We start from the raw sequence: 20,994 nt of genomic DNA, 5'->3' as shown, positions 1-20,994 counted from the left end.
ATTATAGTGTTTTTTTATACCCAGCCAGGCTATTCTTTCCTCAATACACTGTAAAAAATATAAACTATTTTTTAATCTTTTCATCTAGAAAAACTTTTAGAAACATCTTGTAAAGATCAAAAAAAAAGGAAAAAAAAGCCATAAATATTTTAATTGAAACTGCTCTGAAATTCCTCCATTTTTTTTTTTTTTTTTTTGTATCTCTCAGTATCGTGGATTAAAAAAAAATTTTTTCCCTATAGGTTTTATGGATTTCTTAAGCCTATTTATAATGTGGATTTCCAGTTATATGCTAATTGATTATTGCTGATATATTAGAAAGTTAACTTAGTGTTGTATACTTATCTCGGGTTCAGCCATTTTCTTAAACTTGTTTATTAACTCCAGGAGCTTTTTTGGTCCTTTTTTTTTCTGTAGCTATCATGTTGTGTATCAGAATACGTTGTTTTTTTAATCAACCACAATATGTTGTTTTTTTTACCTACCACAATACGTTGTTTTTCTCTTCCTTTTTGTTCCAGTTTCGTGTCTTATTATGTTGGTAAGAGCTTAGAGCACTGTGTTAAATTTTAATGCTAATAGCAGGCTCCCAAGCTTTGCTTTCAGTTAATTCAGTTTCCTGACAGCAACAAGGCTCTGGCGGAAGGGAGGGGTGAAGGGAAGAGTGGTGTTTATTTATTGCAGAAAACATCTTCTTACAAGTTGGGGATCCATTTAAGGGAACTTAGGGCACGCATAGATTCGAAAGGGCCTGGGTGAAGGCTGCATTTTGTAAAGGGTGTAAGTTACTTATTCTGTCCACTCCGAATACCCATATCTTGCCTACAATTATCACTTGGTTCTCCCTGACTGACAAATCTTTTAAAATTACACGTAAGGGAATCATTTAAGACTTTTTCAAACAACAGCAGCTGTAAAGAAGTAAGTTCACATAATGGAATTATTAAATGCAGTTTGCAAAAATAGTTTACTTAAACACGAATGTTTATATATATACATGCACGTACAAGTAATTCACAGTGTGTTTCTGATGCGGATTTTCAGCTTTATTTGTTTTTTAAAATCACCACACCCTTTGCTAACTGCACAGGTCGGTGCCAGAATGTTGATTCTTTGCACCAGGGATTTAGAACTAATTGCAGAGCTTTCTAAATGTCTGTACATTGGCCTTTAACGGGAGCCGTCATACAAGACAAGGACCAAAGCTGGCTGCCACTCCAAGGATAACTCCTCTTCCTGAGCTGGCTCCCTTTCTCATCTGCGTGACTGCTGGCTAATCCACTTCGTGCCACAGCTGAGAGGATCTGGGCACACTCCACTGAGATCTGGGGAGTTTCTGTGAGTAGGGAAGTGGAAAGAGAGCTTCTTCTTGTTGTGAGTTGCCATAGAGTTGGCTCCACGTTATGGTGGCCCCAAGTGTGCAGAGTAGAACTGATCCATAGACTTTTCAAGGCTGTGATCTTTCAGAAGCAGATCGCCAGGCCTGTCTTCTAAGGCGCCTCTGGGTGGGTTCAGACTGCCAACCTTTCAGCTAGTAGTCAACTGCTTAACCATTTGCGTCACCCAGGGACTCCTGGAAAGAGAGCAGCTCCCTGAGTTTGGGATCCAGAATGACGCTCCGGGAGCACCTGCGTAGTGCTGCTCATCCTTCCCTGTCACTGACATCAATTCCCTCTTCCTTCCTGAGGGTCCTTCTTTCCCAGCCGCCAGCAGCAATGCCTTCCACCACTCCCCAAAGCAACTTCTGCTCCCTCAACAATTCTTTTCTAAAATTGACAGCTCCCCATTGTGTCCCAGAATGCCTTTTCCTTGAGTCCTACTCCCTTCTTATCTAATATTCAATCCATTCCAAAGGCTGCTAATGGTGTACCAGTTGCCAACAAGTCAGTGCCGACACATGGAAACTCCATGTGTGTCAGAGTAGAGTTGTGCTCTGTAGAGTTTTCAGTGGCTGATTTTTCAGAGGTAGATCACCAGGCCTTTATTCTGAGGTGCCTCTGGGTGGACTTGAACCACTGTCTTCACCTAGGGACTCTGTTAGTGATGTGTTGTTGTTAGTTGCCGTCCAGTCAAGTAGAACTGTTCCATAGGGTTTTCAGGGCTGTAACCTTTCAGAAGCAGATCTCCAGGCCAGTCTCAAGGTGCCTCTGGGTAGATTTGTACTGCCAACCATCATGTTGTTGTTGTTGCGTGCCATCAAGTCAGTTGTGACTCACAGGGACCCTGTATGTGACAGAGTAGGACTGCCCCACAGAGTTTCTTAGGCTGAAATCTTTATGGGAGCAGATTGCCAGGTCTTTTCTCCCGCTGAACCACTGGTGGGTTTGAACCGCCGACCATTGGGTTAGCAGCCAAGCACTTAACCATTGAACCACCAGGGCTCCTCTTGTACCACCGTACCAAAACCAAACCAAACCCATTGCCAGCAAGTTGATTCCGACACACTGGAACCCTCTAGGACACAGTAGAACTGCCCCATAGGGTTTCCAAGGAGGGGCTGGTGGATTTGAACTGCTGACTTTTGGTTAGCAGCCGAGCTCTTAACCACTGCGCCACCATCGCTTGTTGCACCACCCTAGTGCTTCTGATTTTCTTTAAGTTGCATTTGTACTTTTGGTGTCAGAGGGGCTTAAGGCACTGGTTCTAATGGTGAGAAATTCAGGCCCCACCAACAGCCTAATGAGGGGCACGAAGGGTTTGGATTCCCCTGACTTCTCATCCTTGAGTACTTCTGTCATATCCACAAGCTCCTGCATCTCCTATATGCCCATAACAGAAATTATGCAAATGTAGTTCTCAGTTATCTGGACAGTGCGCTCTGGCACATAGGAAGTACCCAGTGAGGTAGCTCTCACCATGTGGGTTATTTTTTTGCAGTTAAGCACTCAGCTACTAACCGAAAGGTTAGTTGTTTGAAGTCACCAGTCACTCTGCCAGAGAAAGATGTGGCAATCTGCTTGCATAAAAATCACAGCCTTGGAAGCCCCATGGGGCCGTTCTGCTCTGTCCTGTATAGTCGCTATGAGCTGGAATACACTCAACGGCACACAACCACCACATGTGGATTACTTAGGCCTGTCTTTTCTGTAGACATTTATATCCCAGCCCCTCCCGTTGCTCCCATCTTTAACTTCTAGGAAGAAATCACTCCACCCTTCTCATGCCCCCATTACCACATCTCCAACTCTCGTTAGCGGAATGTGTCACCCATCCCAGATCCAGGGGAACCCACCGACTTTTTAGAACCGCCTTTCTCTAGAGCCACATCTGTTTATCTGCAGAAGCTGTGTTTGCTCAGCCAGCTCGCATCAGCCTCTCTCTCACATTGACTTCACCCCCGTGGCAGGCAGCCTCCAGCCTCCAGCTCATATCCCCCTGCCCACTCCTTCCTCACCCTCTGCCCAAAAACTAAAGGTCAGCTTCCATGCAGAAAAAATAAGTTGCAGATGGAGGAATGATGAAGATGGTGTGTCCACTGGAAAGAGCCTGAGCTCGGTAGACAGAAAGCCTGGCTTTTCCCTCTCATCCAGTCGCTCACTAACTGTGTGTGTAACTTACAGCGGATCCCTTAGTTACTCCAGCCCCTAGCTGAAAACAGGCATTCTACCTGCATCGCCAACCTCACACCAAAGTAGATAAAATTATTCTTAAAATAAAGGGTAGGAGGAACAGATGATGGATTGTAGAATCTCAGCATTGGGATATGTCTTAAAGGTCATTTGGGAAAATGCCTGTCTGTACCCTCGCCCACCCCAGTGCTTAATGTGCTTCTTTCATATGTTAAGAGTTCTTTGAAGAACTGTCTACAGGGGATTAATTTGACAACAACCCAAAAGATTAGATAGGAACCTCAGGGGACAGTGAGTTTATGGTGATGGGGGAGGAACAGCTCAGAGAAGGAGCCTGAGAATGGTTGCACAACTAGAAGAGTGTCATCAAAGTCACTGAATTGTACATGTAGTAACTTGAACTGGTGCGTGTTTTGCTGTGTGTTTTCTCAACAATGACAACAACAAAATAAATAAAATATTTTTTAAAAAAAAGAGTTCTTCGAGAAGTTTAAAAATGCCTCTCTAGAAAGGTTAGATGTTTTATTCTTGTGGTTATCGTTTAGCAGAGTAAAGGGTGTGAGCAGATGTGGTTAGGGTCTTGCAGATCTAATTCCCATGAAGGGCCTGGCAAGTGGGCTGTGGCTTCCTCCTGTCCACTCTCACCCGATGCCGGCCCACAGCCTCTCCTGGGAGAAGGTGTTTATTCCAGGCATCCGGAGAAGCATTATGCTTTGTTCAGGACCCACCTGCTCCACTCCAGGCCCAAACACAATTCACTGATGCTGTTGGATTCCAGAGTGGGTGGCTGGCTTCTGTTCTTCCCTGGAATTTGGTCCAAGAAACTAAGCAAGGGGTGAAGGGAGCATGTGTGGACGCCAAACCGGTTGGGATGTTAAGTTTAACAACAATTCACTGAGTCCTTTTGTTTGTTTGGTGCTATGCTTAGTGCAGTCTGGGTTCTAAATTATGCAGTGTGCACCCATCCCTAGCTAAGAATTCTTACTATCTGGTCAGAGAGAAAAGAGCCCTGGTGGTGCAGTGGTTAAAGCGCTCCAGTGCTAACTAAAAGGTTGGCAGTTCGAACCCACCAGCCACCACACGGAGGAAGGTGTGGCAGTTTGCTTCCATAAAGATTACAGCCTTGGAAATCCTATGCGGCAGCTGTACTCTATGAGTCGGAATCACCTCAATGGCAGTGGGTAGGTGGTGTAGGCAGAGAAGAATGATGATAACAATAAGGCAGAATATAATTAAACATCAAAATGTGAAGTCTACATGATATAGTGTATAACTTATTGATATTATAATAATAATAGTAATAACTGCCATTTGTCCAGTGCCCATGAGGTACCAGACACCATGTTGGGCACTTTTCACACAATACCTCTTTATTCACAACAACCATGTTTACAGGTGAGGAAGTTGACACTTGGGCTAGTTATATGACTAGCAATGAAGCTAGTAAGTGGCAGACAATGGGTTGATGCCCAGCCTGGTTGAAGATAGGACTGGCCTCTTTGAGGTGGTAGCATGAGTTGAGTCTTGAAGGATGGGGAATACAAGGAAGAAGGCAGTGTTCTTTGCTCGCCTGGCATCCAGGGCTTTGAAATGCTGCATGCTGTCACACGCCTGAACTTCCTTGTGGGATCTCTGCTTAGAATGTCTGTCCCTACAAGCTTCACCTGCATACATTCTACCCTTTCTGAGATGTTCCTATAACCCCAAATCAGATGAGACTTTACTCTCCTTTCTGTATCTATAGCATGGTTTAGTTATGGTTGGGAAAAAAATAAATGAAGACCCTGTTGCTGTTGAGTTGACTCCTACTCATGGCAAGCCCATGTGTTACAGAGTAGAACTGTTTCAGAGGGTTTTCCTGGCTGTAATCTTTACAGAAACAGATTGCCAGGCCTTTCTTTTATGGCACCACTAGGAAGGTTTGCACTTCCAACCTTCAGTTTACTAATCAAGTGCAAACTGTGCCACTCAAGGACCTCTTTTCTTATGGTAATTACAATACAACCAACGGTGTGGCCTCTTAATCTCTTCATGCCTCAGACTCTTCATCTGTAAAGTGAGGAGACTAATAATACCCATCTCATAAGATTGTGTGAGCATGTAGAACAGTGCCTGGTCACTTATTTTACTTGCCACACATGTGAACTGAGATCTTTGACCATGTGGAATTCATAGCTACCCCTATGCACAAGACACACTCACAGAGGTTTTCACACAGTGTCTTACACTCAGGGCTTGATAAACATTGGTCAGAACAACTGGATATTGTTGAAGGTGCAGCTTTTTAGGACGTACCAGGTTGAGGAGGGCTCCATTCTGTTTTGCTAGTTTAGATTCTGCAGGAGCTCTGTCACTGCCTCTCTGAAGAAGCAGACATAGTTTCAACCAGGGACACTTCAGAAGCCCAGAGTCATCCAGGCAAGATCTTCCCTCCTCCTCATCCAGAAGACATGGCGCCAGGGAAGGTGTGGTGCTCAGGAAGCATAAGTAATGTAAGACTGTCTGTGATGGTTAAGGTTGTGTGCCATGATTCTCAGTGACCTGGCAGTTATGTAATGATGTAGTCGTCCTGTATGATGTGCTCTGATGTGATCAGCCAATCAGTTGTAAGGGGAATTTCCTTGGGGGTGTGGCCTGCATCCAGTATATTTATTTGGACTTTCTGGCAAAGCTTCCTCGCTTGTTCTGAATCCTGCATCCAGCTCATCACTATCTGTCCTCTCTTTCTTGGGACTTGAGCCAGCGGCCTGTCATATTGCCTGCCAATCTTGGGTTCGTCAGCCCCTGCAGCTAGGTGAGTCAGGAGAAATCTCCAGCCTGATGCCTGACCCACAGACTTGGGACTTGCCAGCCTCTATAACTGCATGAGCCATTTCCTTGAGATAAATCTCTCTCCATATACATATACGTATACGTATATTTCACTAGTTTTGCTTCTCTAGAGAACCCAGCCTAAGACATTTGATACCAAGAATGGGGTAGTTCTGGAGAAGCAAAATCTTAACGGTGCTTTCTAAATTGGTTCTGAAGTCTGACTAGTCTTAAAGGTCCTGATGACTGTCTCCAGTAGTAAACAGGGCACTGCTAATCCATGGTGTGAGGTGGCACTAGAACTAGGCAAAATATCACCACCAATAGATCAAGTATTGGTGAGAAACCAGGCTCTGGGTGATCACATGTTTGATATTTTCCTACAGTTTTGTCAGAATGAGAACTATAAGGAAGCTGGTTGGTTAGTTGTACTTTCACTAGACAAAGTGGTGAAAGAAAGACATGAGCACAGGGCTTCAGAGTTACAACTCAAGGGCCACAAAAATGAGTTCAAAGCCTTAATTCTTGTAGCAACAGAGCTGATATTCTGAAAACCAAACTCAGAATCATAAGAGTGTCTAAATTACAATGCCAACTGAATTCCCAGCCTCAAGTGGTGTCTGAAGTGAAACTGAGGACATTGATTAGGAAAAAATGTGATCCTGAAACTTGGGGTGGGGACATATGGGCAGATAATCAGGAAGCTGGGGACATTAAGCCTCTAAATTCCATTGATTCACTCCTGCCGAAAGAACCAGCCATCTGAAGAGATTACTCCATCTTTGTCTGCTAAGCCACCCTCCCCAGTAAAACCATTATCCCCTCCACCCCCATCTAATGGGATTAATCCAGCTGCATCTGAAGAGCCTTTTTCTGAGATATTGCTGGGGACGATATCTGAGTCATCACCTGGGGTGGTGTCTGAGTCATTGCCTGGGGCATCACCTGGGGCAGGTACCTCATAAGACATTGCTGAACGTCCACAGGACCCACCCCAACCACTCATTTTTGCTTCTAGATCTATAACTAGACTTAAGTCCCAGTGAGCCCCAAAAGGTGAAGTACAAAATGTGACCCAGGAGGAGGTACACTACACTTCAAAAAAACTACTTGATTTTTCTAATAGGTATAGATAGAAACCTGGGAAATATGTGTGGAGATGGCTATTAAGCGTGTAGGGTTAGGGCACAAGGAACATAAGGTTGGATCAGTCTGAGTTTATTGATGTGGGCCCACTAAGCACACATTCTTCATTCAGTGTTTCAGCTCAAAAGGTTAGGAAAGGATCTAATAGTTTATTCGGTTGGTTCACTGAAGCATGGATTACACAGTAGCCTACAGTAAATCAAGTTGAAGTGCTAGACCTGCTTTGGTATACTGTAAAAGAAGGTATCTAAAGGCTTAGAGAAACTGGCATGCCAGAGTGGATTTAGCAGATTAGACCCCTAGACTCACACATTGAGTACCCAGAGGACACACCTTTTATCACAACAGTGAGGAACAAATTTGTGAAGGGAGCTCCAGCATCCTTGAAGACTGCGTGATTACTATTTTATGTAAGTCAGATTTGACAGTGGTAACTGCCTCAACTGAATTAAGACATCTAACTACAATGGAATTGATTGGACCCTGTGGTGGTAGAGGCCAAGTGGCAGCACTCAATTGATAAAGACAAGATGGGCATGGTTACTGTAGTGAACAGTGGAGTCAAAGCTGTAATCAGAATAATCTGACTCATGTGGGCTTATAGTGTTGGCTACTTAGTCATGGTGTCCCTAGGAGTGAAATAGATGGGAAATCTACTAAATATATACTTGATCTGTTCTAGGTTAACTGAGTGCCAGGATAGAGAGCCACAGCCCCTCAGTCAATTCCCAGACTCGAGCAAGTTTACAGACCCACAACCCTTGAATGAAGAGCAAGTTGACAGACTGGGTCCCCTTGAGGAAGAACGCCACTACACTGCCAGAAATTTTTACTGTTAATCTTTCTCCCAGCCTTCCCCAAAGGGACCTACAGCCTTTTACGAGAGTGACTGTTCATTAGGGAACAATCAAATTTTTCATGGATTACTGGACACTGGCTCTGAACTGACACTAATTCCAGAATACTCAAAATGTCACCGTGGCTCACCAGTAAGAGTGGGAGCATATGGAGGTCATGTTATTAATGGGGTCAGGTCAGATACTTCTGACAGTGAATCCAGTGGGTCCCTGAGCCCATCCTGTAGTGATCTCCCCAGTTCCAGAATGCATAATAGGAATAGATATACTCAGTAACTGGCAGAATATTAGATCTCCGACAAGTGGAGTAAGGGCTATTATGGAAGGAAAAGCAAAGTGGAATCTATTAGATCTGTCCCTACCTAGGAAAATAGTAAACAGAAAGCAATACCGCATTCCTGGAGGTATTGCTGAGATTACTGTCACCATCTAGGACTTGAAGGTGCCAGGATGGTGATTCCCACCACAACTCCATTTGACTCGTCTGTTTGGCCTGTGCAAAAAACAGATGAATCTTGGAGAATGACAGTAGATTATCATAAACTTACCGTGGTGACTCCTATTGCAGCCCTCTGTTCCAGATGTGGTTTCATTACTTGAGCAAATTAATACATCTCCTGGTATCTGGTATGCAGCTATTGATCTGGCCAATGCTTTTTTCTCAATTCTGGTTTCAAGGAACATGAGAAGCAGTTTGTCTTCAGCTGGCAAGGCCAGCAGTACACTTTCACCGTCCTACCTCAGAAGTATATCACCTCTCCAGCCCTATGTCATAATTGGGTCTGCAGGGACCTTGATGACCCTTCCCTTCCACAAGACATCACACTGATCCATTACATTGATGACATTATGCTGATTGGACCTTGTAAGGAAGAAGTGTCAATGACTCTGGACTTATTGGTAAAACATTTGCATGCTAGAGGGTGGGATATTAATCCAACAAAAATTCAGGCACCTTGAATGGGGCCCAGAAGAAGAGAAGGCTCTGTAACAGGTTCAGGCTGCCATGCAAACTGCTCTGCCAGTTGGGCCATATGATCTGGCTGATCCAGTGGTACTTGAAGTGTTAGTGGCAGATGGAGATGCTGTTTGGAGTTTTTGGCAGGCCCATATTGGTGAATCACAGCACAGACCCTTAAGATTTTGGAGCAAAGTGCTGACATCCTCTGCTGATAACTACTGTCCTTTTGAGAAATAGCTTTTGGCTTGTTACTGGGCCTTAGTAGAGACTGAATGCATATCCATGAGCCACCAAGTCACTATGCGACCTGAGCTGCCCGTCATGAACTGGGTGTTGTCTGACCCACAGAGTCATAAAGTTGGATGTGCACAGCAGCACTCCATCATTAAGTGGAAGTGGTATGTACCAGATCGGGCTCAGACAGGACCTGAAGGCATGAGTAAGTTGCATGAAGAAGTGGCCTAAATGCCATGGTCTCCACTCCTGTGACCATTACCTTCCATCTCCCAGTCTGCACCTATGGCTCTTGGGGAGCTCCTTCTGATCAACTGACTGAGGAAGAGAAAACTCATGCCTGGTTTACTGATGATTCTGTGCGATATGCAGGCACCACTCAAAAGTGGACAGCAGCAGCACTGAGGCCCTTTTCTGGGACCTCCCTGAAGGACAGTGGTGAAGGGAAGTCCTCCCAATGGGAAGAACTTTGAGCATTGCACCTGGTGGTTCACTTTGCTTGGAAGGAGAAATGGCCAGATGTGCAATTGTATACTGATTCATGGGCTATGGCCAGTGGCTTGGCTATTCAGGGATTGGAAGGAACATGATTGGAAAACTGGTGACAAGGAAGCCTGGGGAAGAGTTATGTGGATAGACCTCTCTGAATGGGCCAGAGAAGTGAAGATATTTGTGTCTCATGTGAATGCTCACCAAAGGGTGACCTCAGCAGCAGAGGATTTTAACAATCAAGTGGATAGGATGATGCATTCTGTGGAAACCAGTCATCCTTTTTTCCCCAGCCATTCACATGATTGTCCAGTGGGTTCATGAACAAAGGGATGGGGGTTGTGCACGGGCTCAGCAACATGAACTTCCACTCACCAAGGCTGACTTGGCTACAGCCACTGCTGAGTGCCCAGTCTGCCAGCAGCAGAGACCAACACTGAGTCCCTGATATGGCACCATTCCTCTAGGTGATCAGTCTGCAACTTGGTGGCAGACTGATTATATTGGACGACTTTCATCATGGAAAGGGCAGCATTTTGTTCTTTCTGGGATAGACACTCTGGACACAGATTTGCCTTCCCTGAACACAATGCCTCTGCCAAAACTACCATCCATGGATTCACAGATTGCCTTATCCATCTATCCCACACAGCATCACCTTGGATCAAAGGACTCAGTTTACAGCAAATGAAGTATAGCTGGGGCCTATGCTCATGGAATTCACTAGTCTTACCACGTTCTCAGTCATCCTGAAGCAGCTGACTTGATAGAACGATGGAATGGCCTTCTAAAGACACAGTTATGGCTCCAGGTAGATGGCAGCACTTTGCAGTGTTGGGGTAATGTTCTCCAGGAGGCCGTATATGCTCTAAACCAGCATCCAATATATGGTGCTGTTTCTCCCATAGCCAGGATTCACAGCTCCAGGAATCAAGGGATGGAAGTGGGAGTGGCACCACTCACTATTACCCTTAGTGATCCACTCACAAGATTTTTGCTTCCTGTCCCCACAATGCTATGCTCTGCAAGTCTAGAGGTCTTAGTTCCAAAGGGAAGAATGCTCCCACCTGGAGACACAACATGAATTCTATTGAAGTGGAAGTTAAGAATGCCACACGGCCCTTCTGGGCTCCTCATGTCTCTGGATCAACAGGCAAAGGAGGGAGTTACCGTATTGGCTGGTGTGATTGATCCTGACTGCCAAGCAGAAATCAGATTGCTGTTGCCTAATGGAGGTAAAAAAGAGTATGTCTAGAATACAGGAGATCCCTTAAGGCATCTGTTAGTACTACCATGCCCTGTGATTAAAATCAATAGAAAACTACAGCAACCCAATTCCAACATGACTACTAATGGCCCAGACCCTTCCAGAATGAAGGTTTGGGTCACCCCACTAGGCAAAGAACCATGACTAGCTGAGGTGTTTGCTGAGGGTAAAGGGAATATGGAATGGGCAGTGGAAGAAGGTAGTTCTAAATACCAGCTACGACCACACAACCAGTTGCAGAAATGAAGACTAACTGTCATGAATATCTCTTCCTTGTATGTGTGCATCACCAGGGCTCCCCCATATGTGCATCAAAAAAAATTTTTTTCACTTACAAAATATAAGATGTAAATGGGCTAGTGCGTTTTCAGTTGTCTGCACGTTAGTTGTATCATGTTAGGCACAAGTATGACTTTATAATTGTCTGTATTTAGAGACTGTATATGGTTTAAGGAGATGTGTACAGGTGGCAAGTTGACAAGGCGTGGACTGTGATGGTTAAAGTTGTGCGTCAAGTTGGCTGGGCCATGATCCTCAGTGGTTTGGCTTTTGTGTAATGATGTAGTTAGTCATCCCCATGCTGTGCTCTGTTGTGATCAGCCAATCAGTTGTAAAGGGAGTTTCCTCAGAGGTATGGCCTGCATCCAATATATATATGGACATTCTGGCAAAGCTTGCTTGCTTGCTCTGGATCCTGTGGCTTGTCATCATCTGACCTTCAGTTCTTGAGTCTTGAGCCAATGGCCTGCCATTTCCTACCAATCTTGGTATTCATCTGCCTCTGCAGCCTGTGAGCCAGTGACCTGCCGTCTTACCTGTCAATCTCGGGATTCATTGGCCTCCACATCCTGTATGCCAGCAGCATGTCATCTTATCTGATGATCTTTGGTTCATCAGCCCCTGCACTACATGAATCAGGAGAAGCCTCCAGACTGATGCCTGACCCTTGGTCTTGGGACTTCCCAGCCTCTATAACTGCATGAGCCATTTCCTTGAGATAAATCTCTCCCTTTCTCTCTCTCTGTGTGTGTGTGTGTGTGTGTGTGTGTGTATGCATACACTTCACTGGTTTTGCCCCTCTTGAGAACCTAGCCTAAAACACTCTCCTATGAGAATTGGGTCTAGAGAGGAAGGGCACTGCTGATTATAGCCAATGTGGTATCCAGACTACCCACTGCAAATGCTGTCTTAAAGATACCAGATTTTTCCAGAAGAAGAACTTCTATATGTGGATTTACTAGGAGACCTGCAGAATCAATCTTTTTCCTAAAGGGTGAAACAGCAATAGCCTGAACCCCAGGACACATTTCTCTGTGATCTGGCCTCTTGGAGTTTTCTGAAGCTACTGCTGGAGGTTGGCTGACCCTGTTTTTCTGGTTTACATAATCCAGGCTCAGCTATTTTCCCTCAGCAGCCTTCAATTCCAGCTGACAGAAGAAAGCTGGGGCCTGAGGCCAGTCCTGACTTTGCCTTGTTCAGGAGCAAAGGAGCCTGGGTTTTCCTGCCTTAGGTCCCAGCACGAGGAAAATAACCAGCCTCCATCCCAAGCTGGGAGGATCCCCTGCCCTTGTGATGAGGAGCTGCCCAGCCCCACCAACAAGAAGGTTTCTCCTCTACAGAGGCTGAGTTCTGATGGCCATCACACACCCATCAGTTTTCCCCTTCAAGAAAGTTGTCAGAGCTGCTCAGGATTTTCCTCCTCTACCATCTGCCATCCAGACAGAGGAGAGAGTCTAAGTTTCAGTTCCTTTCCTGTGCATGGGAGGCTACTCTGATTGGAGGCTGCTTGAATAAAGTCTGGAAGGTGTGAAACCAGGGAGGTGGAAGGGCACAGCCAAGGCTTCCAACCCATACCTTTCCTGGGATTCAGTTGTTTAAGAATTATCAGATATTGCCGCAGTAATTAGAACAGCCTGGTACTGGTAAAACAACAGATACATAGACCAATGGAACAGAACTGAGAGTCCAGACATAAATTCATCCATCTATAAGCAGCTGATATTTGACAAAGGCCCAAAGTCCATTAGACGGAGAAAAGACATTCTCTTTAACAAATGGTGCTGGCATAGCTGGATATCTATCTGCAAAAAAAATGAAACAAGACCCGTATCTCACACCATGCACAAAAACTGACTCAAAATGGATCAAAGACCTAAATATAAAATTTAAAACAATAAAGATAATGGAAGAAAAAATAGGGACAACACTAGGATTCTGAATACATAGTATAAACAGAATACAACACATTACTAACAGTTCACAAACACCAGAAGAGAAACTAGATAACCGGGAGTGCCTAAAAATCAAACAATTATGGTCATCAAAAGACTTCACCAAAAGAGTAAAAAGACAACCTACAGATTGGGCAAAAATTTTCGGCTAGGACATATTTGATCAGGGTCTAATCTCTAGAATCTACAAGACACTGCAAAATCTCAACACCAAAAAGACAAATAACCCAATTAAAAAATAGGCAAACGATATAACAGGCACTGCCCCAAAGAAGATATTTAGGCAGCTAACAGAAACATGAGGAAGTGCTCACAGTCATTAACCATTAGAGAAATGCAAATCAGAACTACAATCAGATACCATCTCACCCCAACAAGGCTGGCACTAATCCAAAAAACACTAAATAATAAATGTTGGAGAGGTTGTGGAGAGACTGGAACACTTACACACTGCTAGTGGAAATGTAAAATGGTACGACCACTTTGGAAATCGATTTGGCACTTCCTTAAAAAAACTAGAAATAGAAGTACCATATGATCCAGTAATCCCACTCCATGGAATATATCCTAGAGAAATAAGAGCCATCACACAAATAGCACACCCATGTTCATTGCAGCACTGTTCAGAATAACAAAAAGGTGGAAACAACCTAGGTGCCCATCAACAGACAAATGGATAAACAAACGCATAAACAATGGGATACTATGCAATGGTATATAGAACAAACTTGAATCCAGTGAAACATAACATGGATGAATCTGGAAAGCATTATGCTAAGTGAAATTAGTCAGTCACAAAAGGACAGATACTGTATGAGACCACTACTATAAGAACTCAAGAAAAGATTTAAACACAGAAGAGAACACTCTTTGATGTTACAAGGGTGGGGAGGGAGGGAGAGGGGTATTCACTAACTAAATGGTAGACAAGAATTATCTTAGGTGAAAGGAAGGACAACACACAATAAAGGGGAAGTCAGCACAACTGGACAAATCCAAAAGCTAAGAAGTTTCCTGAATACATCCAAATATTTTGAGGGACAGAGTAGCAGGGGTGGGGGCCTGGGGACCATGGTTTCAGGGGACATCTAGGTCAACTGGCATAACAAAGTTTAAGAGAATGTTCTGTATCCCACTTTGGTAAGCGGTGTCTGGGGTCTTAAAAGCTAGTGAGCGGCCATCTAAGATGCATCAATTGTTCCCAACACACCTGGAGTAACGGAGAATAAAAAACACCAAAGACATAAGGAAAATATTAGGCCAAGAAACAAAAAGGACCACATAAACCAGAGACTCCATCAGCCTGAGACCAGAAGAACTAGATGGTGCCCAGCTACTACCAATGACTGCTCTGACAGGGAACACAACAGAGAGTCCCTGATGGAGCAGGAAAAAAGTGGGGTGCAGGTCTCAAATTCTACTAAAAAGACCAAACTTAATGGTCTGACCAAGACAGGTGGAACCCGAGAAGATACGGCCCCCAGACTCTCTGTTAACCCAGAACTAAAAGCATTCCCCAAACCAAATTTTCAGACAGATTAGACTGGACTATAAGATATAAAATGATACTCTATGAGGAATGTGCATTTAGCTCAAGCAGATACATGAGACTAAATGGGCAGCTTCTCCCAGGAGAGGAGATGAGAAGACAGAAAGGGACAGGAACTGGTTGAATGGACACCGGAAATCTGGGGTGGAAAGGAGGAGTGTGCTGACATATTATAGGAATAGCAACTAGGGTCAAATAACAATGTGTGCATAAATTTTTATATGAGAAACTAACTTGAGCTGTAAACTTTCACCTAAAGCACAATTAAAAAAAAAAAAGATCATCTAAAAAGAAAAAAAAAATTATGGATTTGTCAGCAACCTGGATCTATAAACCGCATGTAAAACTGGAACGGAAGACTACACAAAAACAGCGTGTCAGTTTGAGCAATGTTCTTTGTGGGACCCCTTCAGACCACCTGGATGGCATCTTAGTCATCTAGTGCTGCTATAACAGAAATACCACAAGTGGATGGCTTTAACAAAGAGAAGTTTATTCTCTCACAGTCTAGTAGGCTAGAAGTCTGAATTCAGGGCGCCAGCTCCCGGGGAAGGCTTTCTCTCTCTGTTAGCTCTGGAGGAAGGTCCTTGTCATCAATCTTCCCCTGGTCTAGGAGCTTCTCAGCGCAAGGACCCCAGGTCCAAAGGACACACTGTGCTTTCTTGGTGGTATGAGGTCCTTCTGTCTCTCTGCTTGTTTCTTTCTTTTATATCTCAGAATATATTGACTTAAGACAAAACCTAATCTTATAGAGGGAGTCCTGACTCATTGACATAACTGCCTCTAATCCTGCCTTACTAACATCATACCCACTGCTGTCGAGTCGATTTCGACTCTATGGGACAGAGTAGAACTGCCCCATAGAGTTTCCAAGGAGCGCCTGGCGGATTTGAACTGCAGACCTCTTGGTTAGCAGCAGTAGCACTTAACCACTATGCCACCAGGGTTTCCATTAACATCATAGAGGTAGGATTTACAAGACGTAGGAAAATCACATCAGATGACAAAATGGCGGACAATCACACAATACTGGAAATCATGGCCTAGCCAAGTGAACATATATTTTTGGGGACATGGTTCAATCCATAACAGATGGTATAAACGGTTAATGTGCTTAGCTGTTAACTGAAAAGTTGGAGGTAGAGGTCCACTCAGAGGTGCCTTGGAATAAAGGCCTGGTGACCTACTTCTGAAAAATCAGCCACTGAAAATCCTATGGAGCACACCTTTACTCTGACACGCATGGGGTCATCATGACTCGGAATCAACCCTACTGCAACTGGTTTGCAAAGTAAGAGGGAAGGGCCTGAGGACCTTAAGAATATAAAACCACAGATTTGTTCTCCAGCCCTCCTTGCTCCTTTTCCTCCAACACTTAGGGCTACTGTAACATTGAAACAAAGGGTTTTTCTCTTCGTTGCTCTCGTGCATTAACATTTTCTGTTATTGGCGGTTTCTTTTGAATTCTGCTCAAATAGCATACACATACGTGGGCAATCCCTACATAAGATGATGTTTCCTAAGTTTGTTTCTCTGGCGCCTTGGTGTGCCGCTCAAGACACCTCTGCTGTCCTGACTAATAGATGTTCGTTCTGCATGCTTTGGCACTAGGAAAAAATTTTTTTCTTATGTGATTTTGCACTTACATAGTTTGCAGTGTTTGTTTGCTTTTTTCAGTTGGAATTTTAGAAAAAAGGGTTCTTGTGGAGGGGTAGTATTGTGACTAATCAGAACTACTGCCTGAGATTCTAAATGTAATTCGGAGTCCACTAGTAATTTCATCACTGTTTTTCTCTGTCTTCCCAGGAGGACTTTAAGAAGGACAAAGGAGAGGACCTGGTCCAAATACTGTGTGATGAAAAGGAGCAGGCTGGGGCTGAGGTGTGCTCCTTGCTCCTGGCCCAGTCAGAGATAAAGCCTCAGTGCCTGATGCTGTTCTTGCCCAACAGAACAGGTAAGGAGCATGTCTGTCCACAGAGTTTGGAAGGAGTCAGGTTGAGGTTAGGGAGGGCTGAGGTTCAGAGGATCCTGGGTACAGATCAGGCATCTCAGCTCCAGAAAGCACAGGTGCTATGGATGAGGGCCTGGCCCACACCGGGAGAGGCCCTCCTGAGGTGGGCCCCTCTGGCCATGAAAGTATCTTCTAGGACAGCATGGGAGGGTAGAGCAGGATGAGCTGGTTTAGCACCTAGATTCAGCAACCCTTGTTCCTAATTCTAGAACTTCCCAGCAAGCTCCAGTTTATGGAAAAACACCGGTTTGACCTGCAAAAGGTAAGTTCTCTGAAATGAAATGATGCCTTGCGGAGGGAAAACTGGCTCAGGGGAGCTCATCGGGATGGGAAAGGGAGGTAATTATCTTCTCCAGACTTACCCTTCCTATCTCTTCATCCTCCTCTGATGATTTTCACATTTTTATGCTTGATCCAAAGATTTTAAAGTGTGTCTTAATATAGAGATATTAGTCTTAAATCCTCAGCTCTGAAAATCCCTGTGGTCTGTGGCCTCTTGTGTTCATTCATTCTTGTGTCCCATAATGGGGTCAAGAGAGAGCTGGGCCCCTCTTCCGGGACCCACATTCCACAAGTGACAGGCTGTCTTTTCTGTGTTCTCTCTTCAAGCTGGGCATCCGTGACTTCACTGAAGAAAATGTTCTGAGCCACCAAAGCTATTCCCGCAAGACCCTGATTGCTGTGGTGACCTCGGGAATCCTGCTGGCTATCTTGGGCACCACTGGCTATTTCCTAATGAACCGCCGCAGTTGGAACCCCGCTGGAGAAAGGCTGGTCAGTTCAGGGGTCCAGGGCAAAGGAGATGAGGACGATAGTGGTCTTCTCGGGAGGGCCATGAATGTCATGCGAAATGCCAAAAAAGTCAGTCTGTGCCCTTACACAGGGATATTCACGTGTACACACACCATACCCATGGAAGATTCAAAACAGTAGACAGCCAATGGGGCGGGGTGCTAACTGGGGCCAGCCCACCTGCACACTGTGGTAGGGTTCATGTCATCCCTTCATTATTTTTCCTGGGATAGTCTAGCTGGGGGCAAGCAGGACAGGCTGCTGAATCAGCTGCGCTTGTTTGCCAAGTGTACTGAATGCCCATGGGCACTGCCTTGCTCACAAGAAGGGGACTGAGGAAGGGAAACTTGCTCTTGACATTTTCTGGATAAAGGAGGACAGGCCGAGACTGACTCTGGGGAGTTCGTTCCACGCTGGGGACTGCCTGTTGTCCTGTGGGGGCCGCCTGCTGAGCCTCTGCTGTGGTGCCTCTCTGTCCTTTCTTCTCTAGGAGCTGGAACCCTGAGCCTCTTCAGGAAGAAAGGAGTCCACACCTACGCTGCAACCTCCCTCCACCTCCCGCTCTTTCTGCCCCTTCCTGTCAGGGCCCCTCCCCCACGGCGCCTCACCCTGCTTACTAGATAATGCTCCTTTATTTATACACTGTCTAGGGCGAAGAGCCTTATCACTCGGAGAGCGGTGGAGGCCAGGGGTATAGCTCAAGCCCTGGGGCCTCCCCCGAGGCCCAGGGAAAGGCCATTGTGAACCAAGGGGCTCAGGAGAACGGGACCGGCCAGGCCACATCCAGAAACGGCCATTCAGCAAGACAGCATGTGGTGGCTGATACCGAATTGTGACTTGGCAGGGTGGGGCAAGACTGGGCAATGTCCTGGGAAGGGCCTCCCCCTGTGTCTGGAGACAGCCCTCATGTTCTACCCTTTCCCACTCTACGCACCCTCAGAGGCCTTGCCCGGAGCCCTGCACTGCACCGAGCCTGGGGTTTCTCTCCACCTTGGGGAGAGGCAGGTAACCCGTGTCCTTTACAAATTCAGCCCCTGAACCCAGACTCTGGTCTTATTTGGTCCAGGGAAGCCTCCGGTGGGCGGGGGGGGGGGGGGGGGTTGCTATCTTGCTGCATTCACGCCCAAGCACCCTTTCCCAGCCCTTATCTTTTCCACCTTATTACAGGAGACCCAGGGGAAACCCGGGCTTTTCTGGATGACTGTTTCCTCCCAGGAAGCTTTGCCTTTTACTGTTTCTTATATTTTCTTCCTCCACTTTTGGGAAACAGAGTAACACTTTCCACCTGCTCCCTTGTAATGATGTACCCAGAAAACTAGGCGTCTTCAACCCTTCCCTTATCCCTCCTCCAAGACACTGAGGCTTCTGCCCTCAGCTTCCTTCTTGCTCTCCCAGCTCCCCCTGTTCCCTTGGTTTACAGAAGCCTGCAGGGTATTCTGGCTGGAGCCAGGGCCGAGCTCAAGTTTTAGAGCAATGCCCAGTGTCTGAGAGTTGGGAGGAGGAGGTTGGAGTTCCTGAACACAAGTGTGCCCCTCTGCGGGGGCAAATAGGGGAAAGCAAATGACTTCAGTCCTGGTCTTCTCTCACGGGCCACCCCAGCCTCTTCTTTGGGCTCCTGCTTCATCCTCTGGGTCAGAGTGGACAGGACCGTGGGACCAGGTCTTTGAGCAGAGCCTCTTCACCTGTGCTGTTCAGAGGAACCCTCTTGCTCTGAGGCTAGAGGTCCTGCTTACCCTCTCATGGGACAGCCTGGCTTCCTCCTCCCTCCCCAGACTCATGGGTTGAGCTGTGGCCTCAGCCCCCCAGAAGAATCCTTTCTGTCTCTGCCTTCCCTTCCCCAAACCTTCTCACTGCTCTGCCGCACTTGTGGTCAAGGCCCCAGGGCATCTCCAAAGGCTTGTGGTCAAGGCCCCAGGGCATCTCCAAAGGCTTGTGGTCAAGGCCCCAGGGCATCTCCAAAGGCTTGTGGTCAAGGCCCCAGGGCATCTCCAAAGGCTTGTGGTCAAGGCCCCAGGGCATCTCCAAAGGCTTGTGGTCAAGGCCCCAGGGCATCTCCAAAGGCTAGTCCCCACAGCCGCTGCCTCCCAGAGGGATCCTGGTCCTGCCCCCCCCCCGCCCCGCCCAGAGGAGTGAGCAGGGATCCCTGGGTTCGATGACGGTTGGTAATAGTAACTTTCCAGAGATGGGAGAATTGGGTGTTTTTTTTTTTTTTTTTTTCTGAATAAAAAGTGTGTGTAAATACTGTAATTAAAGTGATACCGGAACAGGTTTGTTGTGTGGCTCCATCCCAGGTGGTATGTCTGAATGCCAGAGTGGCCCCCTTAAGACACCAGGCAGTGGTGGGGTTAGCCAGGTGAGAGGCCATCCAGGTTGTTGCCCGTAGGCTGTGTCTGCCAACTGCCTTCCCTCCTCAGTGGGGGTGCCCAGAGGCTCACAGGGAGGCTGATGTCTGTAGTCTGGCGGGAAAGGCAGGCCAGAAGGCAGCAGGACTTCAGGATGGGGTGGCGTGCTGAGGGCTTGTTAGCTGTACCCTTTGTGTACCCTCTGCTGCAGACAAAATACGCAAAACAAGGGGACGAAGGAGTGCCCTGTGCATTCTCTGTTATCAGGCCCCCCACCCACCCGAGGCTCACGGCAGAAACCCTGAGGGAGGACTGTGTAGGGAACCGTTACTCTAGAGAACTGGCTGCAGCTTCAGGAGAGGCTGGTTTCCACCCTCAGTATTAGGACTACAGCCAAACTGCAAAAACATGTCTGTTAAGCCCTTCCCCAAGACACACACATGCACACACGCGTGCACACATGGATGCGTGCACCCGGCCATAGGAAGTAGGGGAGGAAGCCTGCTGAACACAATGAAGTAGCTTCAGGAAACCTCGCCCCCCTCGCCCACCCCCGCCCCCCCCGCCCAAAGCGTGTAAACAGTGGGAGAGGCGGTTGGCGCCAAACAAAGGTTGATTCTTCCATTCTTATCTGATCAAAGCAGGCCTTCCCCTTCACACTCCCCTCCCCCCATTTCCTTTGTTCTTTTCTCCAACTTCTCTAACCAGAGGCTCCTCCCCAGGACTCAAGGGAGG

At 46.3% G+C, this 20,994-nt stretch overlaps 1 protein-coding gene across 2 annotated transcripts in view; it reads left to right on the top strand.

The window, feature by feature from the left end:
• Positions 1 to 20,195, top strand: part of CD34 (CD34 molecule) — a 39,209-nt gene extending 19,014 nt beyond the window's left edge. Inside the window, exons 6-9 of one of the 2 annotated variants that reach the window (XM_049858025.1) lie at positions 16,921 to 17,068; positions 17,335 to 17,387; positions 17,735 to 17,899; positions 18,568 to 20,195. In XM_049858025.1, the coding sequence (XP_049713982.1) occupies positions 16,921 to 17,068; positions 17,335 to 17,387; positions 17,735 to 17,899; positions 18,568 to 18,753 (552 nt within the window). In that variant the 3' untranslated portion in view covers positions 18,754 to 20,195. Of the gene's footprint in view, positions 1 to 16,920; positions 17,069 to 17,334; positions 17,388 to 17,734; positions 17,900 to 18,407 lie in introns of both variants that reach the window. The other variant, XM_049858026.1, reaches the window with a different exon arrangement.
• Positions 20,196 to 20,994: the final 799 nt, after the last annotated feature.

Source organism: Elephas maximus, chromosome 18, assembly GCF_024166365.1.
Source record: "Elephas maximus indicus isolate mEleMax1 chromosome 18, mEleMax1 primary haplotype, whole genome shotgun sequence".
Lineage (NCBI taxonomy): Eukaryota > Metazoa > Chordata > Mammalia > Proboscidea > Elephantidae > Elephas > Elephas maximus.
The sequence above is the reverse complement of the archived record's forward strand: the minus strand, read 5'-3'. Positions and strand labels throughout refer to the sequence as shown.